Consider the following 14,077-nt stretch of genomic DNA (forward strand, 5'->3'; position numbering starts at 1 on the left):
ATATGTTTAATGAGTGGGTGCAGCTCCACATTTTCTATGAAGGATTAACCTATGAATCAAAGAAGGCTGTGGACCACTCTTTAGAGGGTTCACTCAATAAGAAGAAGACCATTGAGGAAGCCATAGATGTCATTGAAACTGTAGCTGAGAATGACTACTTCTATGCTTCAGAAAGAGGCCAAAAGAAGGGGGTGCTGGAACTCAATTCTATGGATGCCCTGTTGGCACAAAACAAGGATGGAAAATAATCAAGTTGTAGTTGTCCAAGCTCAAGCACCACCCCAAGAAGAAAATGAACCAGAAGTTGAATGTGAGCAAGCAAACTATGTGCATAACCCCTCTCAACAACCATATGACCCTAACTCCAAGACATATAACCCAGGATGGAAGAACCACCCGAATTTTGGGTGGGGGAACCAACAAAATCACAACCAAGATCACAACAAACCATACCAAGCCAATCAATACCAGAATCATAACCCCAACCATCAGTCAAATAACAACAGACCTTACCACAATCCACCTTACACATCATATCCTTCCAACTATCAAACACACCACCATCAAGACACACTAACCCCAACCTCACAACCATGTGAAATCAAAGGTAACTTTGAGAGGGTAGAGGCCGTAATAGCACAACTATCATCACAGCTCACAGGGGCCATTTTCACCCTCTAGGAAAGACAAGCACAAGCTGAAAAGAAGATAGATGCCAACCAAGAAGAATACAGGTCGAATTTGAAGAACCAAGGTGCAGTAATCTCAAAGCTGGAAGCACAAGTGGGGTTTTTATCCAAGCAAATCCCAATATCTACACACACATTTCCAAGTAACACCATGGCCAACCGAAGAGGGGAGTGCAAGGCCATCACACTTAGAAGTGAAAAAGTGGTAGAAGAAGCCACCCTAAACCAGGAGAACCATGAAGAAGAAGCTGCAGAAAAGCCTAAAAATAGGAAGAAAGAAGAGGTCTCCAGCCCATCTTCACCAAAGCCAATCTTGAAGCATTATGTGCCAAAGGCACCATACCCACAAAGGCTAAGGAAGGATGGGAAGGACAGCCAGTTTTCCAGATTTTTGGAAATCTTCAAAAAGCTCCAAATCAACATACCATTTGCTGAACCACTAGAGCAAATACCCTTCTACGCAAAGTTCCTGAAGGAGCTCATGACAAGAAAAAGAAACTGGGGAGAAAAGGAGACTGTAGTCCTAACTGAGGAGTGTAGTGCCATCATACAAAAGAAACTCCCCCAGAAAATAAAGGACCCAGGGAGTTTCCAAATCCCCTACATCATAGGTGATATCACTATTGAAAAGGCTTTATGTGACTTGGGAGCTAGCATCAATCTCATGTCCTTGAACATGATGAGAAGGATGAGAATTGAGGAAGCCAAACCAACAAGAATGGCACTCCAACTAGCTGATAGGACATTCAAGTTTCAACATGGAGTGGTGGAAGATTTATTGGTGAAGGTGAGAGAATTCATCTTCCCAGCTGACTTTGTTGTGCTGGATATGGAAGAAGAGGCAAACACTTCAATTATCCTAGGAAGACCATTCCTAGCTACTGCTGGAGCCATCATTGATGTGCAAAAAGGAGAACTAGTCTTGAGATTACATGAGGAAAAGATGGTCTTGAATGTATTCAAGGTATTGAGTGATGAGCGGATAATTTATACGCTTTTTGACATTATTATTAGGTAGTTTTTAGTATGATTTAGTAGTTTTTAGTATATTTATATTAGTTTTTAAGCAAAAATCATATTTCTGGACTTTAATATGAGTTTGTGTATTTTTCTGTGATTTCAGGTAATTTCTGGCTGAAATTGAGGGACATGAGCAAAAATCTAATTCAGAGGCTGACAAAGGACTGCTGATGTTGTTGGATTCTAACCTCCCTGCACTCGAAATGAAATTTTTGGAGATACAAAAGTCCAAATGGCGCGCTCTTAATTGCGTTGGAAAGTAGACATCTAGGGCTTTCCATCAATATATAATAGTCCATACTTTGCCCAAGTTTAGATGACGCAAACTGGCGTTCAACGCCAGCTTTCTGCCTTATTCTGGCATTAAACGCCAGAAACAAGTTGCAAGCTAGAGTTAAACGCCAGAAACAACTTACAAACTGGTGTTTAACTCCAAGGAAGACCTCTACATGTGAAAGCTTCAATGCTCAGCCCAAGCACACACCAAGTGGGCCCGGAATTAGATTTCTGGATCATTTACTTATTTCTGTAAACCCTAGTAACTAGTTTAGTATAAATAGAACTTTTTACTATTGTACTAAGGGTCTTTTTTCCCTATTTTCGAATTCATATGCCATTTGGGGAGGTTGTCCATTCGGCCATGCCTAGACCTTGTTCTTATGTATTTTCAACGGTGGAGTTTCTACACACTATAGATTAAGGTGTGGAGCTCTGCTGTTTCTCGAGTATTAATGCAAAGTACTATTGTTCTTCTATTCAATTCAAGCTTATTCTTATTCTAAGATATTCATTTGCACTTCAACCTGATGAATGTGATGATCCATGACACTCATCACCATTCTCACTTATGAATGCGTGCCTGACAAGCACTTCCGTTCTACTTGCGAAAGCTAGAGTGTGTATCTCTTGGATTTCTGGTCCATGCGTTTGATTGCCTCTCCTAACAACAGAGCCTTCAATTCCTTGAGATCAGAGTCTTCGTGGTATAGGCTAGAATCCATTGGCAGCATTCTTGAGATCCGGAAAGTCTAAACCTTGTATATGGTATTTCGAGTAGGATTTGGGATGGGATGAGCTTCAAACTCATGACTGTTGGGCGTAATGACAGACGCAAAAGGATTGGTGCACGAAATTGTGATCACTACTTTTCACAACTCAAATAATCCCCGGTAATGAATCCAAAAATTTGGTGTTCAATACCATGGCATAAACACAACTTCGCACAACTAACTAGCAAGTGCACTGGGTCGTCCAAGTAATAAACCTTACGCGAGTAAGGGTCGATCCCACGGAGATTGTTGGTATGAAGCAAGCTATGGTCACCTTGTAAATCTCAGTCAGGAAGACTGAAATGGTTATGGATGATATATGAATAAAACATAAAGATAAAGATAGAGATACTTATGTAATTCATTGGTGAGAACTTCAGATAAGCGAATGGAGATGCTTTGTCCCTTCCGTCTCTCTGCTTTCCTACTGTCTTCATCCAATCCTTCTTACTCCTTTCAATGGCAAGCTGTATGTTGGGCACCACCGTTATCAATGGCTACAGTCCTGTCCTCTGAGTGGAAATGTTCAACGCACCCTGTCACGGCACGGCTATCCAGCTGTCGGTTCTCGATCATGTCGGAATAGAATCCAGTGATTCTTTTGCGTCTGTCACTAACGCCCCACAATCGCGAGTTTGAAGCTCGTCACAGTCATTCAATCATTGAATTCTACTCAGAATACCGCAGACAAGGTTTAGACCTTCCGGATTCTCTTGAATGCCGCCATCAATTCTAGCTTATACCACGAAGATTCCGGTTAGAGAACCCAAGAGATATCCACCCAATCTAAGGTAGAACGGAGGTGGTTGTCAATCATACGTTCATAGGTGAGAATGATGATGAGTGTCACGGATCATCACATTCATCAAGTTGAAGAACAAGTGATATCTTGGAACAAGAACAAGCTGAATTGAATAGAAGAACAATAGTAATTGCATTAATACTCGAGGTACAGCAGAGCTCCACACCTTAATCTATGGTGTGTAGAAACTCCACCGTTGAAAATACATAAGAACAAGGTCTAGGCATGGCCGTGAGGCCAGCCTCCCAAAGAGGGTTCAATCATAAAAACATGATCAAAAGATGATCTAGAGATCTAAAGTGATCAAAAGATGAAAATACAATAGTAAAAGGTCCTACTTATAGGGAACTAGTAGCTTAAGAATTACAAAGATGAGTAAAAGACATAAAAATCCACTTCTGGGCCCACTTGGTGTGTGCTTGGGCTGAGCATTGAAGTATTTTCGTGTAGAGACTCTTCTTGGAGTTAAACGCCAGCTTTTGTGCCAGTTTGGGCGTTTAACTCCCATTCTTGTGCAAATTCCGGCGTTTAACGCTGGGAATTCTGAAGATGACTTTGAACGCCGATTTTGGCCATCAAATCTTGGACAAAGTATGGACTATCATATATTGCTGGAAAGTCCAGGATGTCTACTTTCCAACGCCGTTGAGAGCGCGCAAATTGGGCTTTTGTAGCTCCAGAAAATCCACTTCGAGTGCAGAGAGGTCAGAATCCAACAGCATCTGCAGTCCTTTTAGTCTCTGAATCAGATTTTTGCTCAGGTCCCTCAATTTCAGCCAGAAAATACCTGAAATAACAGAAAAACACACAAACTCATAGTAAAGTCCAGAAAAGTGAATTTTAACTAAAAACAAATAAAAAATATACTAAAAACTAACTAAATCTACTAAAAACATACTAAAAACAATGCCAAAAAGCGTACAAATTATCCGCTCATCAAGGATCATTGGATCTTATTCCGAACAAGTGAGAACTGACAGATGATTAGCCCTACGTAACCCGTAGCTGGACCATTTTCACTGAGAGGATGGACGGTAGCCATTGACAACGGTGATCCCCCTACTTACAGCTTGCCATGGAAAGGAGTATGAAGGATTGGATGAAGGCAACAGGAAAGTAAAGATTCGGAAGGAACAACGCATCTCCATACGCTTATCTGAAATTCCCACTAATGAATTACATAAGTATCTCTATCTTTATTTTATGCTTATTTATCTTTTAAATTATTAAAACTCCATAGCCATTTGAATCTGCCTGACTGAGATTTACAAGATGACCATAGCTTGCTTCAAGTTGACAATCTCCGTGGGATCGACCCTTACTCATGTAAGGTTTATTACTTGGACGACCCAGTGCACTTGCTGGTTAGTTGTGCGAAGTTGTGAAAAAGAGTTGAGATTACAATTGTGCGTACAAGTTGTTGGCGCCATTGAGATCACAATTTCGTGCACCATGTTTTTGGTGCCGTTGCCGGGGATTGTTCGAGTTTGGACAACTGACGGTTTATCTTGTTGCTCAGATTAGGTAATTTTCTTCTTGTTTTAACCATTATTTTATTTTCAAAAAGTTTTCAAAAATCTTTCAAAAAATTTTTTTCTTCTTTTTCGTCTTTCCAAAATAATTTTAGAAAAATTACAAAAAAATTAAAAAATCATAAAATCAAAAATATTTTTGTGTTTCTTGTTTGAGTCTAGTGTCAAATTTTAAGTTTGGTGTCAATTGCATCTTTTTAATTTTCTAAAAATTTTTGAAAAATTCATGCATGGTGTTCTTCATGATCTTCAAGTTGTTCTTGAGGATTTTCTTTGTTTGATCTTCATATTTTCTTGTTTTGTGTCTTTTGTTGTTTTTCATATGAATTTTTGAATTCATAGTGTCTAAACATGAAAAATCTCTAAGTTTGGTGTCTTGCATGTTTTTCCTTTCTTGAAAATTTTTCAAAAATAAGTTATTGATGTTCATCATGATCTTCAAAGTGTTCTTGGTGTTCATCTTGACATTCATAGTGTTCTTGCATGTTTTCTTTGTTTTGATCTTAATTTTTCATGTTTTGAGTCATTTTGTGGTTTTTCTCTTTCTTCATTAAATTCAAAAAATAAAAAAATATCTTTCCCTTATTTCTCTCATAATTTTCGAAATCTTTGGGTTGACTTAGTAAAAATTTTTTTAAAATAAGCTGTTTCTTATTAGTCAAGTCAAGATTTCAATTTCAAAAATCCTATCTTTTCAAAATCTTTTTCAAAAATCAAATCTTTTTCATTTTTATTTATTTTCGAAAATTTTAAAAATTGATTTTCAAAATCTTTTTCTTAATTTTTTTTCATAATTTTCGAAAACTTTACTAACAATTAATGTGATTGATTCAAAAATTAGAAGTTTGCTACTTTCTTGTTAAGAAAGGTTCAATCTTTAAATTCTAGAATCATATCTTTTAGTTTCTTGTTAGTCAAGTAATCAATTTTAATTTTAAAAATCAAATCTTTTTAATTTTCTTTTCAAATCTTTTTCAAAAATAAATTCTAATCATATCTTTTCAATAATATCTTTTCAAACATATCTTTTTCAAATCATATCTTTTTCAAAATCAATTTCAAAATCTTTTCTAACTTCTTATCTTTTCAAAATTGATTTTCAAATCTTTTTCAACTAACTAATTGACTTTTTTGTTTGTTTTACTATTTCCTATCTTTTTCAAAACCACCTAACTACTTTTCTCTCTCTAATTTTCGAAAATTCCTCACCCTTTTTCAAATTTCTTTTTTAATTAGCTAATTGTTTTAAATTTTAATTATAATTTTATTTCTTCTCCTAACTTTCGAATTCTAACTATATTTTCAAATAAAAACAAAAATATTTTCCTTTTCTCCTTAATTATTTTCGAAAACTCCTCTCTCTCATCTTCTTCTATTTATTTATTTATTTACTAACACTTCTCTTCATCTTAAAATTCAAACCCTCTCTTCCTCTTTGTGTTCGAATTTTTCTCTTCTCCTTCTTCTATTCCTTTCTTCTTCTACTCACATAAAGGAATCTCTATACTGTGACATAGGGGATTCCTATTCTTTTTTGTTCTCTTTTTTTTTCATATGAGCAGGAGCAAGGACAAGAACATTCTTGTTGAAACTAACCCTGAAACTGAAAGGACTCTAAGGAGGAAGCTAAGAGAAGCTAAAGCACAACCCTCTGGAGAGGACCTAACAGAAACTTTCGAAAAAGAAGAAGACATGGCAGTCGAAAATAACAACAATGCCAACAATGCAAGGAAGATGCTTGGTGACTTTACTGCACCAAATTCCAACTTTCATGGAAGAAGGATCTCAATCCCTGCCATTGGAGCAAATAACTTTGAGCTAAAGCCTCAATTAGTTTCTCTGATGCAACAGAATTGCAAGTTTTATGGACTTCCATCAGAAGATTCTTTTCAGTTCTTAACTGAATTCTTGCAGATCTGTGATACTGTTAAGACCAATGGAGTTGATCCCGAGGTCTACAAGCTTATGCTTTTCCCTTTTGCTATAAGAGACAGAGCTAGAATATGGTTGGACTCTCAACCTAAAGATAGCCTGAACTCTTGGGATAAGCTGGTCACGGCTTTCTTGCCAAGTTCTTTCCTCCTCAAAAGCTGAGCAAGCTTAGAGTGGATGTTCAAACCTTCAGACAAAAAGAAGGTGAATCCCTCTATGAAGCTTGGGAAAGATACATGCAACTGACCAAAAAGTGTCCTTTTGAGATGCTTTCAGAATGGACCATCCTGGATATATTCTATGATGGTCTATCTGAATTGTCTAAAATGTCATTGGACCATTCTGCAGGTGGATCTATTCACCTGAAAAAAATGCCTACAGAAGCTCAGGAACTTATTGAAATGGTTGCAAATAACCAGTTCATGTATACCTCTGAAAGGAATCCTGTGAGTAATGGGACGCCTCAGAGGAAGGGAGTTCTTAAAATTGATGCTCTGAATGCCATATTGGCTCTGAACAAAATGTTGATTCAGCAAGTCAATATGATTTTTCAGAGTCTGAATAGATTGCAAAATGCATCCAACAGTACTAAAGAAGCATCTTCTGAAGAAGAAGCTTATGATCCTGAAAACCCTGCAATGGCAGAGGTGAATTACATGAGTGAAGCCTATGGAAACACCTATAACCCCTCATGGAGAAATCATCCAAATTTCTCATGGAAGGATCAAAAAAAGCCTCAACAAGGCTTTAATAATGGTGGAAGAAACAGGTTTAGCAATAGCAAGCCTTTTCCATCATCTTCTCAGTAACAGATAGAGAATTCTGAGCAGAGCCTCTCTAGCTTAGCAAACATAGTCTCTGATCTATCTAAGGCCACACTCAGTTTCATAAATGAAACAAGGTCCTCCATTAGAAATTTGGAGGCACAAGTGAGCCAGCTGAATAAAAGAGTCACTGAAACTCGTCCTAGTACTCTCCCAAGCAATACAGAAGAGAATCCAAAAAGAGAGTGCAAGGCCATAACCTTACTTGGTGTGGCCGAACCTGGAAAGGAGGAGAAGGACGTGAATCCCAGTGAGAAAAACCTCATGGGACGTCCTCTAGACAAAAAGGAGTTCCCATTTGAGGAACCTAAGGAATCTGAAGCTCATCTAGAGACCATAGAGATTCCATTGAACCTACTTCTAACATTCATGAGCTCTGATGACTATTTCTCCTCTGAAGAGGATGAAGATACTACAGAAGGGCAAGTTGCTAAGTACCTTAGAGCAATCATGAAGCTGAATGCCATGTTATTTGGTAATGAGACTTAGGTGGATGAACACCCCTTGCTCACCAATGAACTGAATGACTTGATTAGTCAGACATTACCTCAAAAGAAACAGGATCCTGGTAAATTCTTAATTCCCTATACCATAGGCACCATAACTTTTGAGAAGGCTCTCTGTGACCTGGGGTCAGGCATAAACTTAATGCCACTCTTTGTAATGGAGAAACTGGGAATCTTTGAGGTACAGGCTACCAAATTCTCATTAGAGATGACAGACAAATCCATGAAAAAGGCTTATGGACAGGTAGAGGACGTGCTAGTAAAGGTCAAAGGCCTTTACATCCCTGCTGATTTCATAATCCTAGACACTAGGAAGGATGAGAATGAATCCATCATCCTTGGAAAATCCTTCCTAGCCACAACAAAAGCTGTGATTGATGTGGACAGAGGAGAGTTGATCCTTCAATTGAATGAGGACTACATTGTGTTTAAAACTCAAGGATCTCCCTCTGTAACCATGGAGAGGAAGCAAGGAAAGCTTCTCTCGATGCAGAGTCAAACAAAGCCTCCATAGTCAAACTCTAAGTTTGGTGTTGGGAGGTCCCAACAATGCTCTTAACATCTGTGAAGCTCCATGAGAGCTCACTGTCAAGCTATTGACATTAAAGAAGTGCTTATTGGGAGGCAACCCAATTTTATTTATCTATGTTATTTTTTTTTAGGTTGATGATCATGTGGAGTCACAAAAACAACTGCAAAAATTAAAGAAAAATAAAAAACAGCATTAAAAATAGTACACCCTGGAGGAGAAACTTACTGGCGTTTAAATGCCAGTAAGGGTAACAGACTGGGCGTTAGTCTGGCATTATTCTGGGCGTTAAACGCCAGAAAGAAGCACCAGACTGGCGTTAAACACCAGAAAGAAGCAACAAACTGGTGTTAAACGCCAGAAACAGGTTGCAGCTTGACGTTTAACGCCAGGAAAGGAATAAAAGCTGGCGTTTAACGCCAGAAACAAGCAGCAATCTGGCGTTAAACGCCAGGAATGCACAATAGGGGCATTTTGCACGCCTAAAAGGAGCAGGGATGAGAAATTCTTGACCCCTCAGGATCTGTGGACCGCACAGGATCCCCACCTACCCCACCTCTCTCTCTATCTCCCTCCATCTCCTCCATTTTCTTTTTCTTCCCCTTCTTTCTTTCTTTTTTTGCCCGACGACGAGCAAACCTTTTAAGTTTGGTGTGGTAAAAGCATTGCTTTTTGTTTTTTCATAACCATTTATGGCACCTAAGGCCGAAGAAACCTCTAGAAAGAGGAAAGAGAAGGAAAAGGTCCATCAAGACCACTTTTTTGTTTTCAGTTTCTTGGGGACAAGCAATAATTTAAGTTTGGTGTTGCGATGAGCGGATAATTTATACGCTTTTTGGCATTATTTTTAGGTAGTTTTTAGTATGATTTAGTATTTTTTAGTATATTTTTATTAGTTTTTAAGCAAAAATTATATTTTTGGACTTTACTATGAGTTTGTGTTTTTTTTTTTGTGATTTTAGGTATTTTCTGGCTGAAATTGAGGGACTTGAGCAAAAATCTGATTCAGAGGCTGACAAAGGACTGCTGATGCTATTGGATTCTGATCTCCCTGCAATCGAAATGGAATTTTTGGAGCTACAGAAGTACAAATGGCGCGCTCTCAATTGTGTTGGAAAGTAAACATCCAGGGCTTTCCAACAATATATAATAGTCCATACTTTTTCCAAGTTTAGACGACGCAAACTGGCGTTCAACGCCAGCTTTCTGCCCTATTCTGGCGTTAAACGCCAGAAACAAGTTGCAAGCTAGAGTTAAACGCCAAAAACAAGTTACAAACTGGCGTTTAACTCCAAGGAAGACATGTACACGTGAAAGCTTCAATGCTCAGCCCAAACACACACCAAGTGGGCCCGAAAGTGGATTTCTGCATCATTTACTTATTTCTGTAAACCCTAGTAAGTAGTTTAGTATAAATAGAACTTTTTACTATTGTACTAAGGGTATTTTTCCCTATTTTCAAATTCATATGCCATTTGGGGAGGCTGGCCATTCGGCCATGCCTAGACCTTGTTCTTATGTATTTTCAACGGTGGAGTTTCTACAAACCATAGATTAAGGTGTGGAGCTCTGCTGTTCCTCGAGTATTAATGCAAAGTACTATTGTTCTTCTATTCAATTCAAGCTTATTCTTATTCTAAGATATTCATTCGCACTTCAACCTGATGAATGTGATGATCCGTTACACTTATCACCATTCTCACTTATGAACGCGTGCCTAACAAACACTTCCGTTCTACCTTCAAAACTAGAGTGTGTATCTCTTGGATTCCTGGTCCATGCGTTTGATTGCCTCTCTTGATAACAGAGCCTTCAATTCCTTGAGATCAGAGTCTTCGTGGTATAGGCTAGAATCCATTGGCAACATTCTTGAGATCCGGAAAGTCTAAACCTTGTCTGTGGTATTTCGAGTAGGATCTAGGATGGGATGACTGTGACGAGCTTCAAACTCATGACTGTTGGGTGTAGTGACAGACGCAAAAGGATCATTGGATCTTATTCTAACACAAGTGAGAACCGACAGATGATTAGCCCTACGTAACCTGTAGCTGGACCATTTTCACTGAGAGGATGGACAGTAACCATTGACAATGGTGATCCCCCTACATACAGCTTGCCATGGAAAGGAGTATGAAGGATTGGATGAAGGCAATAGGAAAGTATAGATTCGGAAGGAACAACGCATCTCCATACGCTTATCTGAAATTCCCACCAATGAATTACATAAGTATCTCTATCTTTATTTTATGCTTATTTATCTTTTAAATTATTAAAACTCCATAGCCATTTGAATCCGCCTGACTGAGATTTACAAGATGACCATAACTTGCTTCAAGCCGACAATCTCTGTGGGATCGACCCTTACTCACGTAAGGTTTATTACTTGGATGACCCAGTGCACTTGCTGGTTAGTTGTGCGAAGTTGTGAAAAAGAGTTGAGATTACAATTGTGCGTACAAGTTGTTGGCGCCATTGAGATCACAATTTCGTGCACCAATGAGCTATCCCAAGGAAGCAATAGGAGAATGCATGATGGTGGACACCATAGAACAAATAGTCCAAAGAGTCTTGGAAGAAGAGCAATACGAAGGAAGTATAGAATTGAAGCAACAAGCATCACGTGAAGAACCACCACAAGGAACCATGGAAAGTTCAATCATGACAAACCACAAGGACAACAATGGAGAAGAGGTACCAAAATTAGAGTTGAAAACCCTACCTCCAAGCTTGAAATATGCCTATCTAGGTGACAACAGCACCTACCCAGTGATCATCAACTCAAGCTTGAGCTAGGAGCAAGAAGAGGAGCTCATCCAAGTGCTGAAACAACACAAGAATGCTATAGGCTGGACACTCACATACTTAAAAGGGATCAGCCCCTCAATGTGTATGCACAAGATCCTACTTGAGAAGGATGCTAAGCCATCAAGGCAACAACAAAGAAGGTTGAATCCAACCATGAATGAGGTAGTCCAGAAGGAAGTGTTGAAGTTGTGGCAAGTAGGGATGATCTATCCCATCTCAGACAGCCCTTGGGTAAGCTCGGTACAAGTAGTTCCAAAGAAAGGAGGAGTCACTGTTGTAACAAATGAGAAGAATGAGCTGATACTAACAAGAATAGTGACTGGTTGGCGCATGTGCATCGACTACAGGAAGCTCAATGAAGCCACCAGGAAGGACCACTTCCCCCTACCATTCATGGACCAAATGCTTGAGAGACTGGCTGGACATGAATACTACTGCTTCCTTGACAGTTATTCGGGTTACAACCAAATAGTTGTGGACCCAAAGGACCAGGAGAAAACTTCATTTACTTGTCCATATGGCGTTTTTGCTTACAGGAGGATGCCCTTTGGACTGTGCAATGCACCTGCAACATTCCAAAGGTGCATGCTCTCCATATTTTCAGACATGATTGAGTGGTTTATTGAGGTGTTTATGGATGACTTCTCTGTATTTGGTAACACATATTCTGATTGATTGCATCACTTAGCCCTGGTGCTAAAGAGATGCCAAGAGACCAACCTTGTTTTAAACTGGGAAAAATGCCATTTTATGGTTACAGAAGGAGTGGTCCTTGGTCATAAAATCTCAAAGAAGGGCATAGAAGTGGACATGGCAAAGGTAGAGGTGATTGAAAAGCTACCTCCACCTTACAATGTTAAAGCAATTAGAAGCTTTTTTGGACATGCTGGTTTCTATAGGAGGTTTATTAGAGACTTCTCCAAGGTTGCCAAGCCATTGAGCAACCTACTTGTCTCTAATATGTCTTTTGTTTTTGATAATGAATGCATGTCAGCCTTTGAGGAGCTTAAGAACAAACTTTCCTCTGCACCTATCATAGCACCACCATGTTGGGATCTACCCTTTGAGTTGATGTGTGATGTATCAGATTTTGCTGTGGGTGCTGTTTTAGGATAGAGGAAGGATAAATTGGTGCATGTCATTTATTATGCCAGCAAGGTCCTTAATGAGAATCAAAGGAACTACACCACTACAAAGAAGGAATTACTTGCCATTGTCTTTGCTTTTGATAAATTTAGATCATATCTCATTGGTTCTAAAGTAATTGTATTCACTGATCATGCAGAACTTAAATACTTGCTTACCAAACAAGAGTCCAAGCCAAGGCTAATAAGATGGATCCTGCTACTCCAAGAGTTTGACATCAAAATTAAGGATAGGAGTGGAGCAGAGAACGAAGTTGTTGACCACCTCTCAAGGATCCTACAAGAAGAAGAAGGAGCACATCATCTTGCAGTGAATGAAAGCTTCCCAGATGAGCAAATGATGATGATACAAGAGACCCCTTGGTTTGCTGACATAGCCAATTTCAAGGCCATTGGGGAATTACCAACCAACATCAACAAACACATGAGGAGAAAGCTCATCAAAGATGCCAAATACTATATCTGGGATGAGCCATATTTGTTCAAAAAGTGTGCTGATGGGATCTTGAGGAGGTGTATATCCCATGGAGAAGGACAAGAGGTGCTTTGGCAATGTCATGGATCTGCACATGGAGGCCACTTTAGTGGAGAAAGAACAGCAGCCAAGGTGCTCCAATATGGATTCTACTGGCCAAGCATTTTCAAGGATGCAAAGGACTTGGTGTCAAGGTGTGATGATACCAAAGGGCTGGCAATCTACCCAGGAATAATGAGATGCCACAGAGATTTATACTGGAGCTAGAACTATTCGATGTATGGGGGATTGACTTCATGGGGCTGATGAGCGGATAATTTATACGCTTTTTGGCATTGTTTTTAGTATGTTTTTAGTATGTTTTAGTTAGTTTTTAGTATATTTTTATTAGTTTTTAGTTAAAATTCACTTTTCTGGACTTTACTATGAGTTTGTGTGTTTTTCTATGATTTTAGGTAATTTCTGGCTGAAATTGAGGGACTTGAGCAAAAATCTGATTCAGAGACTGAAAAGGATTGCAGATGCTGTTGGATTCTGACCTCCCTGCACTCGAAGTGAATTTTCTGGAGCTACAGAAGCCCTATTGGCGCGCTCTCAACGGCGTTGGAAAGTAGACATCCTGGGCTTTCCAGCAATGTATAATAGTCTATACTTTTCCCGAGATTTAATGGCCCAAACCGGCGTTCCAAATCAGCTCAAAACTGCCCGGCGTTAAACGCCGGAACTGGCACAAGAATGGGAGTTAAACGCCCAAACTGGCACAAAAACT

General features: G+C 39.1%; 1 protein-coding gene across 1 annotated transcript; it reads left to right on the forward strand.

Moving 5' to 3' along the window:
• Nucleotides 1-840: 840 nt before the first annotated feature.
• LOC130962797 (uncharacterized) lies at nucleotides 841-12,363 on the forward strand. Its single transcript, XM_057888964.1, has 2 exons — nucleotides 841-1,653; nucleotides 11,782-12,363. The coding sequence occupies exons 1-2, from the start codon at nucleotides 841-843 to the stop codon at nucleotides 12,361-12,363; spliced, it is 1,395 nt and encodes a 464-aa protein (XP_057744947.1).
• The last annotated feature ends 1,714 nt before the right edge of the window (nucleotides 12,364-14,077 follow it).

This window comes from Arachis stenosperma, chromosome 2, assembly GCF_014773155.1.
Source record: "Arachis stenosperma cultivar V10309 chromosome 2, arast.V10309.gnm1.PFL2, whole genome shotgun sequence".
Classification (NCBI taxonomy): Eukaryota; Viridiplantae; Streptophyta; class Magnoliopsida; order Fabales; family Fabaceae; genus Arachis; species Arachis stenosperma.

What these genes read in the sequence shown, in the direction of transcription:
- LOC130962797 (XM_057888964.1), top strand. Translation starts at nt 841, where the DNA reads ATGGCCAACCGAAGAGGGGAGTGCAAGGCCATCACACTTAGAAGTGAA. An exon ending in TGGTCTTGAATGTATTCAAG is followed by an intron (nt 1,654 to 11,781) that starts GTATTGAGTGAT and finishes TGTATGCACAAG; the next exon opens with ATCCTACTTGAGAAGGATGC.